General features: G+C 44.9%; 1 protein-coding gene across 3 annotated transcripts in view; it reads left to right on the plus strand.

The window, feature by feature from the left end:
- Positions 1-14,423, plus strand: part of INF2 (inverted formin 2) — a 303,640-nt gene that overhangs the window by 269,468 nt on the left and 19,749 nt on the right. For all 3 annotated transcript variants that reach the window (XM_069207311.1, XM_069207313.1, XM_069207312.1), the window contains exon 20: positions 3,076-3,222. In XM_069207311.1, coding sequence (XP_069063412.1) covers positions 3,076-3,222 — 147 coding nt within the window. The remainder of the gene's footprint in view (positions 1-3,075; positions 3,223-14,423) is intronic.

Here is a 14,423-nt window from a genome sequence, read left to right on the forward strand (position 1 = left end):
ATGTCGGCACCACATACGTTTTTTTTTGCTTGCATTTTGTCATTGTGGTCAAAGATTAGCACTTATTGGTAAAGAAAGCACATCTCCCATTACAGGTGGCACTTTTCTGCTACTTCACACATTGCAATAAGACAATAAGTGACACACACTATACGGGAACCTTAGAACAAGCATGCAATTGCCAGTGTGCCCTTTGGACAAGTGTTATAAGCAGCGTGGTACTTTCTCCCATTGAGGGGTATAGACAATACCAAGAGACAATAGACAAATGTCCTAAAACACTTGGATCTAGGAGAAAACTCGCCTTTGTTGAGCCTGACCCTTGCGCAATCATAGGTTGTATAATCACCCCTCCTGCTCAGTCTCACCTTTCTCCCTAAATTGGCTGTCAAAAACACAATATGTAGAAGGAAAGGAATGATGGGGTGCCTGTTTGGAACATAGGCATTCACAGTAAATACCTGTACACTTACTTTTCTTGCATTCCCTCACCTTACCTAAACGAACTGTAAGAGTTTTGCATCTGCCTTACTTAACTGCATATGTTGATGACTGGTTGACTTGTAGGATGTAGATTGAGGGCTTGACATAGTCAGTGTTGTGAAGGGGCTATGCTGCTCCCAACAAATAACTCATTAACAAATAATGTGGTTTTTATCATGATCCAGTAGAGAGAGCTTGGGTTGTCAGCTCTGGAAGCACATGCACATCCACATCCATAAACACCAGAGCAATGATTGTTTGCGTCTGAAAAATGCCATGTTGGTGATGTTTGACAGGCGTCTCTGAACCTATTATTTTTTCTGCAAAATGTTGAGGTGGTCAGATAACACATGGAGTTACTTTTATGGATTTCATGCAGTTGTTTTTATTGGTTCAGCTGTAAAGACTTGCACTTGTAATCTCTGATAGGGCTCCTGCTGGATTTTTGTTGCTGCAGAGGAACAGTGGCAAAGTGCTGGATTTGTTTTCTAACCCTCCCTCAGTCGAGTTCAAGTTTATTGATATTTCGAAACATTTGTTCCATATTCAAAACCAAAATACATTAAAATACTTAAAACACAATTGTGATCCAGTCAAAAACAATAATAAATATCATTAAAAAACAATTATAATAATCCATCTATCAATCAAACTTGACACAGGCGGTCGTTCAGTGCCTATCTTCTATAGCTTTTATTACTTTGCTTCTGGTTATCTATGCTGAATGCAGCAATTTGGAGACCGCCAAAACCAACATTGAGGTAGTAATGAGGTATATCCCTCTTCCCTTGAAAATAAACAAAGGGCTCCACACATGGTGGTGATCCATTTAGACCTTTGTTTTGTGTACAATGGACAAAAAAACAAGACGTGTTTGTCACTTTCGTGTGTTGTTAATTTGGTCAGGAGTCAGATTTCTTGCTTCACTTTCTCCACTTTACAGTAAAGGCTGCTACAGATAGACCCCCATACCTGAATTGTAGGTAAAGGGGTTGCGTCCATACGTATAAAATCCCAAAACATTTTATCCTTACAGACTCATAGAGGAGAAGCACGTTTGTCAGACTGTTGATGGAGTGAGGTCTCGAAGGTTGCTTACTTTCCACCTGCTTTTTCACTACCCTCCCTCAGTCCTTTTCTTGTTGTCATAAAGTTTCCCGTGCCTTTTTGTATTGCGTACACCAGAAGAGTTGTGTGACTTGTGGACAAGTGCATTGTTTTGTCATCGTTTGAGGCTTTCAGCTTGAGCACAGTGGATATCTGTATCATATGAGCTTCTTCTGTATAATAAAAGTCACAGATTATTGCATACTAATTGCACGTGTAAACGTTAAGCACATTCCCAAGTAAATGAGGGAGTATCTTTGCCTGTGCAGCAGCTGGTGTATGAGCAAAACGGTCAAAGTAGTAACACTACACAGGATAAAAGAAGAGGCATAATGCGCCTCCAAGAATGCCCTAAGGTAAAAGGCATGGAATTCCAAGAATCAACCACTGGGGAAGGCAGTCAGACTCTGAGAGGCCTGTGGTCCTCTCTAAAGACAGGACAGGGTGCACACCAAAAAACGCTCACCCTTCAGCAGCATCCACAGTCAATGTTATTGCCTGTTCACTGTGCAGCCCACAAGAGTGGGTGACGTTTGTGGCTGCACTTATACTCATGAGTGCTTTCACAAGGCCATGAGGGAGGGGTGCATTTTTCAAAAAAATGTGGAGCAGCTGCAGGAGCTACTTAAAGCCTGTACTTTCTCCAGAACATGTATTCACCCCCCCCCCCATTCAAATATAAAGCTTGCTTTCCAGCTAACCCCCTGCACTGTCCTCCTGCTATTGTACCACCTCCAGCAGTTCTACGAAAAAGAAATACCTGCTGTCCTGCAATCAACCCAACACACTCAGTGCCTTCCCTCGCCACCTAGCAATGTTAGACCGTGGCTCTCAGAAAAACACAATAACATAGCCTCGGACTTTCTTATTGGCATAGAGTTCTGGAGATACTTGTGGCTGACAGGAGAGATGATGCCTGGTGATGACCTATCACCAGTAGCTTTTGTCCACCCCCAGTAAATCTGTGGAGACCCAAAAGGGGTGAAAGACTAGGGGTAAAGCAGCAAATCATTATTCAGTATTCTCCCCGCTTCACCTCTGTACTAAGAAAAGACCGGGGAGCCAGAGTCTTAATGCTTTCCCAGGAGATGACACAACTGTGAAATTATTTACTGTGATATAAGGGAAGTGATAAACCAGACTCGGAACCAGGTATTCACACTAATGGCTTCCAGATCAAGCCATACATAGTACGTTTTCTGCAGTTACAATGTCTGTGAGCTGATGCATCTTTTCACAAAACAAGCTTCAGCACCATTATACATTGAGAATTTGTCACTTTACAGATGAGCTTCGGTTTATGGATCTGTGTTGAATATAGATTGCTTTCTTAAATAAGTAATCATTGAGTGTGAATGTGTACATTTAAAGACTGCCCTTGTTCCAGTTACTTGGTTATCAATGCGACTCTAAGTGATGGAAAGATGTTTGACCCGCTGTGTTCGTGTGCTTCAGAATAATCTGTTCATTGTCTGTTTTTACTAGTTCGTAAAGTCGGGGTGAAAGTTGAAGAGGAGTGCATCATCGACGCCTTACTTTCAGATATAAGAAAAGGGTTTCAGCTACGGAAAACTGCAAGGAACAAATGCGACACAGAAGGTTCCCAGAAAGCTGCTGAGAACCAAGGTTTTGGTAAGAGATCAACACGCATGAATATTAAGTGGCTTGCTCGAAACTAATCAGCTGCACGCTTCTTCCGGGATGAGAGGACTTCAGCTGGACTGAACAGCCTATTGTTTTTTTTTGTTTGTTTTGCAATTTCCACTGTTGCTGCTTCTCTTCAAGCAGATTGATTTTGTTTGGGTTTTTGTGCAGGCTGCTCATTACTATATCTGCTGCTTCTGTTGCATTACTCTCTGTCAACTATTTCGATGGCGCCTGTCAAAATTGAATTGTGTAAATATAATAATTGTTTGTATATTTTTAATTGTACTTTCTTCAGTCATCGCGGTGCTTATACGCTTGCTTTATTTTGCTTCCTAATGTTAGTTTATCTGTTTTGTTCTGTGAAGAAGCTTATTTTGTCACTAACTTAATGTTCAAAAGAATGTCTTAAAAATGCATTTGCATGGCACCTAACATCAGAATAGCTTTCTTAATGCAATAAAAAGTTAAATATTTATGAAACTGTACATAGCATGTTTGAAAAAATGTGTCAATGGTGTTACAACAATTCTATGCAAAAAAAATAAAGTCAAACATGTTCAGAATGTTGGCACAATTGTTTGTTTGTTATATCTATCATTGGCCCCTGAGAACATATATGTATAATGAATATGTTTTGTTGAATGGAATCTTAAAGCATACTAAATATGAGGAATTTTAAAAAACATGTCTAAAAGGCAGGTATGTGATATGATCTGGTACCCCATACATTTGCCAACGGAAAGCGCTATACATCATATATAAGATTAATTGACATCCCACGGTGTCACCCCTGGATTGAATTTGTAACCATATTTAAAATCCAAACCAAACTACCTTTATTTCATAACATACTTTAAACCACTCCCTTCAAGGATACTTTTGTAACATAAGTACCAGCTGTAGACTATTGTGTCACCCCACCCCACAAACCCCAAGGAAGTAGGAGTATTTGACTCAGGCTTATGTCACTTTGTGAACCAATCATTTTGAGCTACTGATGATCACTCTGAATCCTTGACAACTGTGTAGGAAGATCCCTAGAGGTTCACTCCATCTATCACTTACTGCTTGTAAATCGCTATGAGGAAATTTCTCATGCCATACAAAACGCTCTAAATAAATTAAAGTATATTGATTTACAAAATCACCATTTTGCCAATAGAAAATAGAAGCTTGCACCTAATGGTTGCCGCTTCTTCACTTTACCTGTAAATATCTTGATTGCTTCACCTGCAAAGTCCGAGTGATCAACTGGACTTTGAAACTGCTTTCATTTTGTGAAGATTGTGATACAAATGGTTATATGTGTGGCCAAGGTGCAAGGGTATGGGTTACCAACAGAAGCCTAAAATCAGCACTCATCACATAAAAAATGAGGCATGCAATGCACATGGTCAATATATATCCATCTATATCTATAACTTAATCCGTTGTAATTAGTTCCTCAAACCATAACTCTCAAAACCGCCATGCAAACCATAACCAAATGCAGTGTTCACTACCTAATCCTTGATATGACAGATTAAATTGTAAAGACAAACACTTTTACAGGTTAGATTATCTATAACAGCAGTAACACAGAGTGAGATGCTATGACTATAGTAATATCTATTAATTTGACTGTTTGTTATCATTTACTGATATAGTGCTTTTAGATATTGTTACTTATTGGATTAAAACTTTTGAGGGCGCACAGAGGTTGGGCACAGTGCCTCACTTTCGGCCCTGTGGCACACACACTGGAGGCTCCCTTCCCTTGCTTTGAATGGCATAAACTAAACATGCAAACAGCAAGTACCTTAAGTAAGTGTTCTCCTTATTACTTAACTACCTCAAGATTCGTTTCTGTGTTCTGTGGAAGATGTTATAGTTTTTCCTTAAATCTTGTATAACTGCAGGATAACCAACAATGTTACAACCCTACTGTTTCATGGTATTAGCAATTTGCATGTACACACTAGAACATTGTACTTTGTAATTCATACATAGCATGAGTAACACACTGTCGCCCAGCAATCCTTTCTGTTGTGTCACAAGATAACCCATAGTAAATGTAATAACACCTAGTCTTAGAAGAGTTCATAAAAATTACTTCATATTCATTCATTCATTGCTTAAAAAATATTCCACAGTTTACTTCAAACAACAACACAACTTTCTGAAATACTTATCTGTATTTCTCCTATTCTTCAGTACAAATCCACTCAAAAACAAATTTGGCAAGGAAATGTTAATAAAAAAAAAAATAACAGTAAAAAGTTACCTCCGTGCCACTTCTCGCCGCACCGCTCCTCTTCCGTCCTGCAGGCAGGCACAGGCTCCCAGCCTGCCCTACACCAATCCTGACGCTGCTCTGAGCAGCATCAGGATTGGCTGGGAACCTGTGCAGGCTCTCTCCAGCCCGGCAACTGTGTTGCCGGGCTGGAGACAGCCTCCTGTGCATGTATGTTTAGCCGGCCCACAATGGCCAGCCACACATACATGCACAGTGAGGGGAGTGTACAATGCACTCCCCTCACTGCTCCTCACCCCATGGCCCGCCCCTTTCACAAGGAAGGGACAATAAACATATTGTCCCTTCCTTGTGAAAGGTTTGCAGCTTCTGCTGCTGGCAGGGGGGGAGAGAGGGGCAGAGAGCCGCCACTGCCTCTGCTATTTGCTTATCTCCTGATCACAAAGCGTACAGGGGACCTTCCTCCCATTCAGTTTCTTCTCTACAGGCAGATGAGTGAAGAACCCCCACACAATTATGTTTTTGGTCTACTTCTCCACTTCCACAGTCTCCCCGTACAAAATAACTTCTTTCTCCTATGGTTCAAATCTATTTTATTGCAGTTTGCTATGACAATGCTGCACAGGACAGAGAGGAGCCACACCCACCCCTCTCCACCCTTGCTTCACTATATGGCAGAAAATACAATGCAAACAAACATCCCGACTCGTCTCTCCTGTGCCTCCTCTGTAACTCACTCTGTTGTAAGGTGCTTAAGCTGTGTGGTGTGCTCCATGAATAACCCCTGTGTCTCCACCCCCTTCTCTAGGGTCATATCATCAGGCTCCGTTAAGTGCAGTATGCATAGGTACCTAAGACATAGCAATTCATATAATTCAGCCAAGAGCAGCGAAATATATGGTTGCCAGAGTTTTCAATAGGTGTCTTATTGAGAGGTTAATGCTAGGCTCAGGTGCTCCATTCCAGGTATGCACACATCATATGTCCCATGTTGTGTGTGTCAGGTTCTTCTCCATTTCCCAGTGAGAAAGAATAGTTTGGAGTGCTGCTCCCAATGCCATGTGTCGCCCCTGTGTGATTTGGGCAGAAAAGTCAGTTTGTTGGGTAGTTCCAGGACAATGAATGCTAGAGAGCATGGCAGTTGCATGTCACAGTACTTGTCAACATAGGCAAAGAATGAATCTCAGTGTACTTTGGACAATCCCAGAGGAAGTGAAACAGCAGCCCGGTAAGGCCCTCAGCCCATCCAGCAGCCTGCACTTCAGCTGTGGTTGCTTCTGTGAAGTCTAACAGGAGTTAGGTACTAATAAATTGCAGCTTAACAGCTGTTTCTATGCTTTTGTTGTAATGCGCAGTATGTCTCACCCTGCAATAGATTTCTTCCCATTCCTTTTGTGTTATGGTCCGCCTGAGCTCAAGTTCCCATTGTTTCTCCTCCATAGGAGAGGGTAGTAATAAACCATATAGTTCAGTGATGAAGTATCATTGTTGTCTTTAGACTGTAGCCAATTTCAAAGGGAGTGAGTTGGGCACTGTGCTCCCCTTCTTATGTCTGGATTGGTGACCCAGTGTCTAATTTGCATGCATTGCAGCCTCTCCATTTCTGCTAACCCATGATTAGTTTTGAGCAGTCTAAAAGGTAGGGGCCTTGAAGCAGCAAATGTGTAGCCCACTGAGTAGCAGCCCGCCACTTGCCATGCCACAAAAGCAGTCAGGTGGAGACCCGGGGTAAACTCAGTAACCACGAATGGTATCAGCAGCAATGGGAAGGAGGTCAAGCCATTTTGGATAGCAACCCGGCCCCAAACTCTGAGTGTGGCTCTGGTACTGGGGAGGAGTTCAAGCCCCAGGCCCTCTGCTCTCTGCACAACAAGGGGACCTTCCAGAGATGTTCTCTTGCTATCACCCTGTCCATAAAACACCAATGCTTTTCTGGCTCCTTATGATTTCATTCCACTAAAAAGCAGAGTTGTGCCATCCAGTAGTAGCACAAGAGGCTAGGGACCCCTAGATCTCCCTCTTGGGTAGGGCGCTAGACTTGCTTGTTGCACAAACATGGCCTCTGGCTTTCCCAAACTAAGCAGTTGATTTATTTTTGCAACTGATATTGCCAGAGGAAGGGCTTGGAGCAAAAAAAGGGCATGCAACAGTGTTGTCATTTTCAGCGCTACCAACCATCCGAGACATGGAATCGGTAATCTTTCCAGTGAGCAAGGTCTGTGTGGATCTGTCCGAGTAGGGTTTGGTAGTTGATAGCCACAGTATCCCATAGTGTAGCAGCGATCTGAACACCCAGGTAGGACACCAAGATGTCCATCCACCTAAACGGGTATTGGGTAGCCAGCTTTGTCTGCAGAGCAGGGGGAACCGAGAAGTTAAGAGCTTGTCATTTCTGAAGATTGATGCGAAAGCCTGCGAGCTCCCCAAATCTTCCCAGCTTTTCCAAAAAGGCTGGTAAGGGCCTTAATAGATCTTCGAGTGCCACTATCACATCATTGGCAAAAAGGCTAATGGCATGCTCTTCACTCTCGAAACCGCACCCTAGTGATGTATATATTATTCTGCACTCTCTGCACCACTGGCTCGCTATACAGAGCAAATAGTAGGGGTGACAGTGACCACCCCTGTCAAGTCCCCTACCAATAGGAGAGGGTGTGGAAGCCACTCCGTTACAGGGCATCGTCACCCGTGGAGCATCATAATTGTTAAGGATCCAGGACCGGAATCTCTACGATGCCAAAATGGGTCATAGTTGTTTCCTGGTAAGGACAATGTTCCCGATCAAATGCTTTTTCTGCATCAATGGCAAATAGCATTATTGCTGTTTGCGAGTGCTTAGCCTTATCCATTAGATGGAGAAATAATTTAGTGTTATCACCACACTGGCCGTGTGGTACAAAGCCCGTCTGGTCGGGATCCACTAGTCCTGGCATGTAGGGTCCCAGCCTTGCTGCTAAAATGTTAATTGTTGGACTTTTTAGTTTATGCAGGGACATCCCCAATCTGTTTTCCTCCTGCCTTCTATTTTTTCTGACGTGTTGCTGTTGGCTATTGAACTCTGAGGACTTTACCACTGCTAATCAGTGCTAAATTGCATATGCTCTCTGTGTAAATTGTATTGTTGATTGGTTTATTCATGATTGGCATATTTGATTTACTAGTATGTCCCTAGTAGGGTGCACTAGAGGTGCCAGGGCCTGTAAATCAAATGCTACTAGTGAGCCTGCAGCACTGGTTATGCCACCCACATAAATAACTCTGTAATCATGTCTCAGACCTGCCACTGCAGTGTCTGTGTGCAGTTGTAACTGTAAATTCAACTTGGCAAGTGAACCCACTTGCCAGGCCTAGACCTTCCCTTTTCTTACATGTCAGACACCCCTAAAGTAGGCCCTAGGTAGCCCCAAGGGCAGGGTGCAGTGTATGGTTAAGGTAGGACATATAGTAATGTGTGTCCTGACAGTGAAATATTGCTAAATTCGTTTTTCACTGTTGCAAGGCCTGTTCTTCTCCTAGGTTAATATGGGGGCTACCTTTAAATCTGATTAAAGTGTAGATTCCCTTTGGAGGCGGGTGGACATGTGGAGTTTGGGGTCTCTGAGCTCACAATTAAAAAATACATCTTTTAGTAAAGTTGATTTTAAGATTGTGTGTTTGAAAATACCACTTTTAGAAAGTGAGCATTTTCATGCTTATACCATTTATGTGACTCTGCCTGTTTGTGGTTTCCCTGTCGGGGTCAGTTTGACAGTTGGGCTGGATGCACCTATTGTGTAGCCTGCATATCCTGTTGAGCCATCTGTGCTAGGAGGGAGGGGAGGAGTGGTCACTTACACCTGAAAGGGCTGTGCCTGTCCTCACACAATGCAGCCTCCAACCCCCTGATGAGTGTCTGGGGCAGGGCCTGGGCTAGGCAGGATATCACATTCAAAAGAGATTTTACTTTGAAGTAGGCCTACTTCAAAGGATAAATCGGGTATAAGTAGGGCACCCAAAACCACAGAGGAACCTCTGCCTGGAGAAGAGATGAAGAGCTGAGGAAGAAGAGCTGCCCTACCTGTGACTGTGCCTTGTGAAGCTATCCTGCAGTTGCTGCTTCTGCCAGAGTAAGAGGGCAAAGACTGGACTTTGTGTGCCTGCCATCTTGAGACGAAATCTCCAAGGGCTTGATTTAGAGCTTGTCTCCTGTTGTTTGAAGTCTCAGGGACAGCAAAGATTTCTCTCTGCCAGCACCTGGTGTCTCTCGAGATGCTTCTGCCCTGACAAGTGGTGCCCTATCCAGTCCCTGGTCCCTGGAAAGGAAAAGCTGATGAAAAGTCAAGGAAATCGACTTTGGACGACTCCGGACCGATTCCACTGCTGAATCCAGTGACACCGCCTGCAACCGACTCTGATCTTCGCTGGAACGTGACGACCTTCGCAGGCCTGACATCGCTGCAGCCCCGCCGAAGTCCGTGACTCCGTGGAATTTGCCGCACCATGTCCTGACCGATGCCACTCAAAGTGCGCGGATTCAACGTTTTGCACAGACGCCGCAATCCCCGACTACGCTCATCGGCTTGTTTTCATTCTTCACCAAAGGTACTGTACCTGGGGGTCCGTGTGAATCCGTGGCCGGCGCCACTGGTGTCGGATCGTTGGGAATGACTCTATCACGACGCTGTGTTAACACCTCATCGAACCATTTTGTGTTTCTAAGTGCTATTTTTTAATTTAATCTTTAAAAAATCATAACTTGACTTGCTTTTTGTTGTTTTGGTCTTGTTTTGTTTAGACCAATATTTCCTATTGTTCCAAACCTGTGTTGTGTCATTTTGTAGTGTTTTCATTAAGTTACTGTGTGTGTTGGTACAAATACTTTACACTTAGCACTCTGAAGTTAAGCCTACTGCTCTGCCAAGCTACCAAAGGGGTAAGCAGGGGTTAGCTGAGGGTGATTCATTTTATCCTGACTAGAGTGAGGGTCCTTGCTTGGACAGGGGGTAACCTGACTGTCAACCAAAGACCCCATTTCTAACATTAAGGAGCAGCTACGCAGCCACATTTATAAGAGAAATGGGCCTATAGGAACCGCACTGCCTCTTGTCCTTCCTAGGTTTGAGTATAACAGTAATGGAAGCCACGAGCATGGAGGGTGGAAGGGTGCTGGTCTCTACTAGAGCGTTAAAGAGTATTATTAGGATATGGGGAAGTGCCTGACAAATCTTTTTGTAGAAGAGGGTTTGAAAGCCATGTGGTCCTAGGGATTTCAAACGTTTCTTGTGTGATATGGCCATCACTACTTACTCAATGCATTTGGGCTGATTTAGTGTATCAGCCTGTTGGGGTGTGTGCCAAGGTGCATGTGAACCATGAAGGTAATCACTCACTTCCTTAATAAAGACATATAGTAATCCCTGAAGGCAGCTGAGTTAAGTACATCCCTAGCTATTTCATTGTCATCCGAGTGAAGGATAATATCCACCCTCTCCACTAGCAGCTTAGGCCTCAATTTGTTGACCAGCAGCCGGCCACATTTATCCCTCCTACATAGGAGTGCTGGAAATGAAGCGTGGCATGTCTTAGTCTAATTTTTGCCACATCCAGAGGAGGGCATTCTTTTGTGGATAGCTTTTAGTTCCTTCAATATCCCTTCCAGCTCCAGTATTTTCTCCTTGCATATGTTATTGTCGGCAGAAGGAATAGCAATGAATTCTTGCACCTCTGCCTGCAACGTCTTCCATAGAGTAACAATGGAGGAATCAGCCTGATCATTCACAGCTAGAAAATCCGCCATTGCCCTGGCAATGCGGCTAACAATTTCCAGCAGTGAAACAGACTCTCCCTCTGTTGTCTTGGGCATGAGGCTTTGCTTATTAGGTTCACTTGGTGAGTGAGTGGTACGGGGGCATGGTCATATACATTTCTGCATTCTAACTCAACCGCTGCAATCTGCATTTTTATGCTGCACATGGCCAGAAAATAGTCCGGACGAGCATAGGTTTTATATGCATGTGAGTAAAATGTATAGTCTCTAGTGCTTTGATGCTCATCCCTCCATAAATTGTTCAGGTCTGTTTGGTGCCACCAACTCACCCCATCATGGAAAGCGCCCCAGTTTGTCCAAAGTGCTGCTCCGGCCTGTCAATGCCATTGGTTAGAACTACATTTCCTTCAGTTAGCACCATCTGATCAGGGAATGTCAACACCTCCGATATGGCCCATTTGAAGAACTGCTCTTGGTTGTCATTATGGCATATATTGAGGCCAAGGTGAGGATCAAGTTACCTAAGTGTACCTGGTACGCTAAAAGTCTCACTTTCAACTCCACAATTTTGCACCCACCAAGACCCTAGATGAACATGTGAAAGGGAAGGTGACCCCACCTGCTTTAGTAGTGTTGAAGGAGAAGTATTGTCACAGGAAGTGTCATGGCTTCAATTAGGGCCAGTCCCCCGATATCAGGTGCATCTCTTAAAGGACACAGATACTGCCTCTAGCTCATTCTAGATAAGACAAGATAGCCTTATGTTTAACCGGGTTGTTAAGCCCTTTCACATTTAATGTGATGATCTTTAAATCAGCATGTGGGAAGGTGTGATGATGTTGATGCATGCTCATGAGGGCAGAGGTGTGCCAATAGACACTAGCCACCTGCATTTTAAGGGATCATCTAGTATGCATCTGCAGATCAAGATCAGAGTGAGTGCCCCCTCCCACTAAAACCTAGAAAAACCAAAACAGTGGAACCAACGCATTGACATAAGGCTGTCTATACGTACCAGTAAAGGCTGGCCAGGCCCCATGGTGGCACCTAGGAGAAAGTACATAAGGGGCGCCTCTGGTATCATGAGGCCGGAGGTAAAGTCATCCACCCCACTCCCCAAGAGCCAGGTGTTGCCTCTTCGCTTATGCAAGAAGGTCATGTTGGCCCCAGCCTGAAGAATCTCAGGCTGAGTTATGCTTCTCTGGGTCACCAGCAAGACTGTCTGACTGTGTGCTGTGGTACACCATGGTAACAGGGTCTGACCCAAAGCCCACTAAGGGTCCGGCATCTTTCCCACCAATTGCGTCATCTCTACCTACTTCTACTGAGTCTGTGTGGCAGTCTTTCTTTTCCCTCCTCTAAGACATTCAGGAGATGCCTCTGCTGAGGATGCAAGCTGATGAAGCTTTTTGTCCTAGCAGAAAATCAGACAGAACAGGTGGCCCCAGTTGTAAGGGGTCCCCTTGCTTCAGAGAAAGGTGGTAATGGGTTGGAAGTTTCTGTAGAGTCCTGGCTGCTAAGTCCTAATAATAACATCAATGTGTGGCCTCTGAACTGTATGGGGTGGGCATATTGTGCTTTACACAGTATAGTTTCTTTTAATTGGAAGTCATGAACACAAGCAAGTATATCCAGTGGACAGAACCCCTTGGCTTGTGGAAGGCCAACCCTATGAACTCTGTCCAATTGCACCTCTATTTCTGCTTGTGAGCCCAAGATCTGCAGGAAAAGCGTCTTCACATAGGTCACGATGTCCAAGCCCTCAGCCTTGTTCTGTGCTTCTCAGATGCAGATGTTGATCCTGTGGGAGCGATTTTCAAGATCTTCAGTGTGTGCTTTCATGGCCGCCTGTTGTACCCGCAAGTGGATAAAGTCCTCCTGTTGGGGCTCAATCTCCTCATCTCAGCTAGACTCCTGCTCCTCGAGGGTGGACACCCTGTTGCCCAAGTCTGTTAGATCACATTTGACCTCCTTAAGATCCTGGCCCACCTCTCTTCACGTCTCGGATGTCTTCAAGTAAGGACGCAAAGAGCGTTTCCACGAACGATCTCATTAATAAAGCCTCTTCCTCTCCCTCATCTCGTACTGCAGCTGTGCACCCTCATCTGATGGAATACTGGCTGACCGTGTGAGCATGCCTTTGAGTGGGGTGTCTTTGAGCGCTCCTTCTTCCCTCTAGCTGATGACATGGTTTTGTCTAACTGTTGTCCTTTGCAAACAGCCCGCTGTCACCCACCTTCACTCGCAGGGGCCCTCAGGGCCCAACACTGTGTGTCAGCCATCCTCTATAGTCCCCCAGACTGTCACTCTGCTCCTCGACAGGGCCCAGCTCCTGCACCTATGCTTGTTGATCGATGGACGGTCCTCAAAGGAAAGTATGGGAAGTTTTGCTGGTGGTGAAGGCATACTTTACCACCAAATGCCCTCCAGAAGTGTTTCCTTCTATTGGGGACCTGTACTCAGCATGGGGTAGGGATTTCTTGTCCACTGTATCCTGTTAGTGATGTCCTCAATAGATTGTCTGATGGCCTCCGCTGCCTCTTGGCCATTGGCTCGTGCTGCTAGGCCCCTTCAGATAAGCCCCCCACAGAGCAGAACTGATCCAGGGTTGTTTGGGGGTGAGGGGGGCACCTCTGTCACTCCTGCCTTCTACCCCATTCATCCAAACCTGGCTTTGTACTTCCTTGGGGGTGTCATCATGGTGAACTCCGTCACTCGTCTTTGTTAAAGTTTTCCCCATGCCTCTCCTTACGTGGCTCCTCTCACTACTTGAATGCCTCTCAGGTGGGTTTTTGTCTGTAGTGCTGACTCACAGCCTGATCTCTGGACCATCGGTCCGCAGTGTGAAGCTGTGGTGTCAGGCCTCATCTTCCGTTGCTGAATGCAGACTCGCTTTTGGCTGCTCCTCTGGGCTGCTTGTCTCACTGCTGTGGCCAACCTGTGCTTCTACTTCAGACAGCCACCGTCCTTTTTCTGATTTTGGCCAGAGGGCTCAGCATCGAAGCGGCTTGTTGCATCACCGCTGGGTCAGTATCATGAAGTGGAGCCTTGGCGGTGGGCCTCCACCTTCTCTGCTGTCATCGTATCTCCACAAGGGTCCTGCTGCCTCAGCTGGATGAAGTCGCACATCTGGGTGCTCCCCGGGGCTGCACATCTTGTGATTATGACCCGTTTGCAGACCTCATTCATGCAGCTATTGCCATTTTG

Source organism: Pleurodeles waltl, chromosome 9 (genome assembly GCF_031143425.1).
Source record: "Pleurodeles waltl isolate 20211129_DDA chromosome 9, aPleWal1.hap1.20221129, whole genome shotgun sequence".
NCBI lineage: Eukaryota > Metazoa > Chordata > Amphibia > Caudata > Salamandridae > Pleurodeles > Pleurodeles waltl.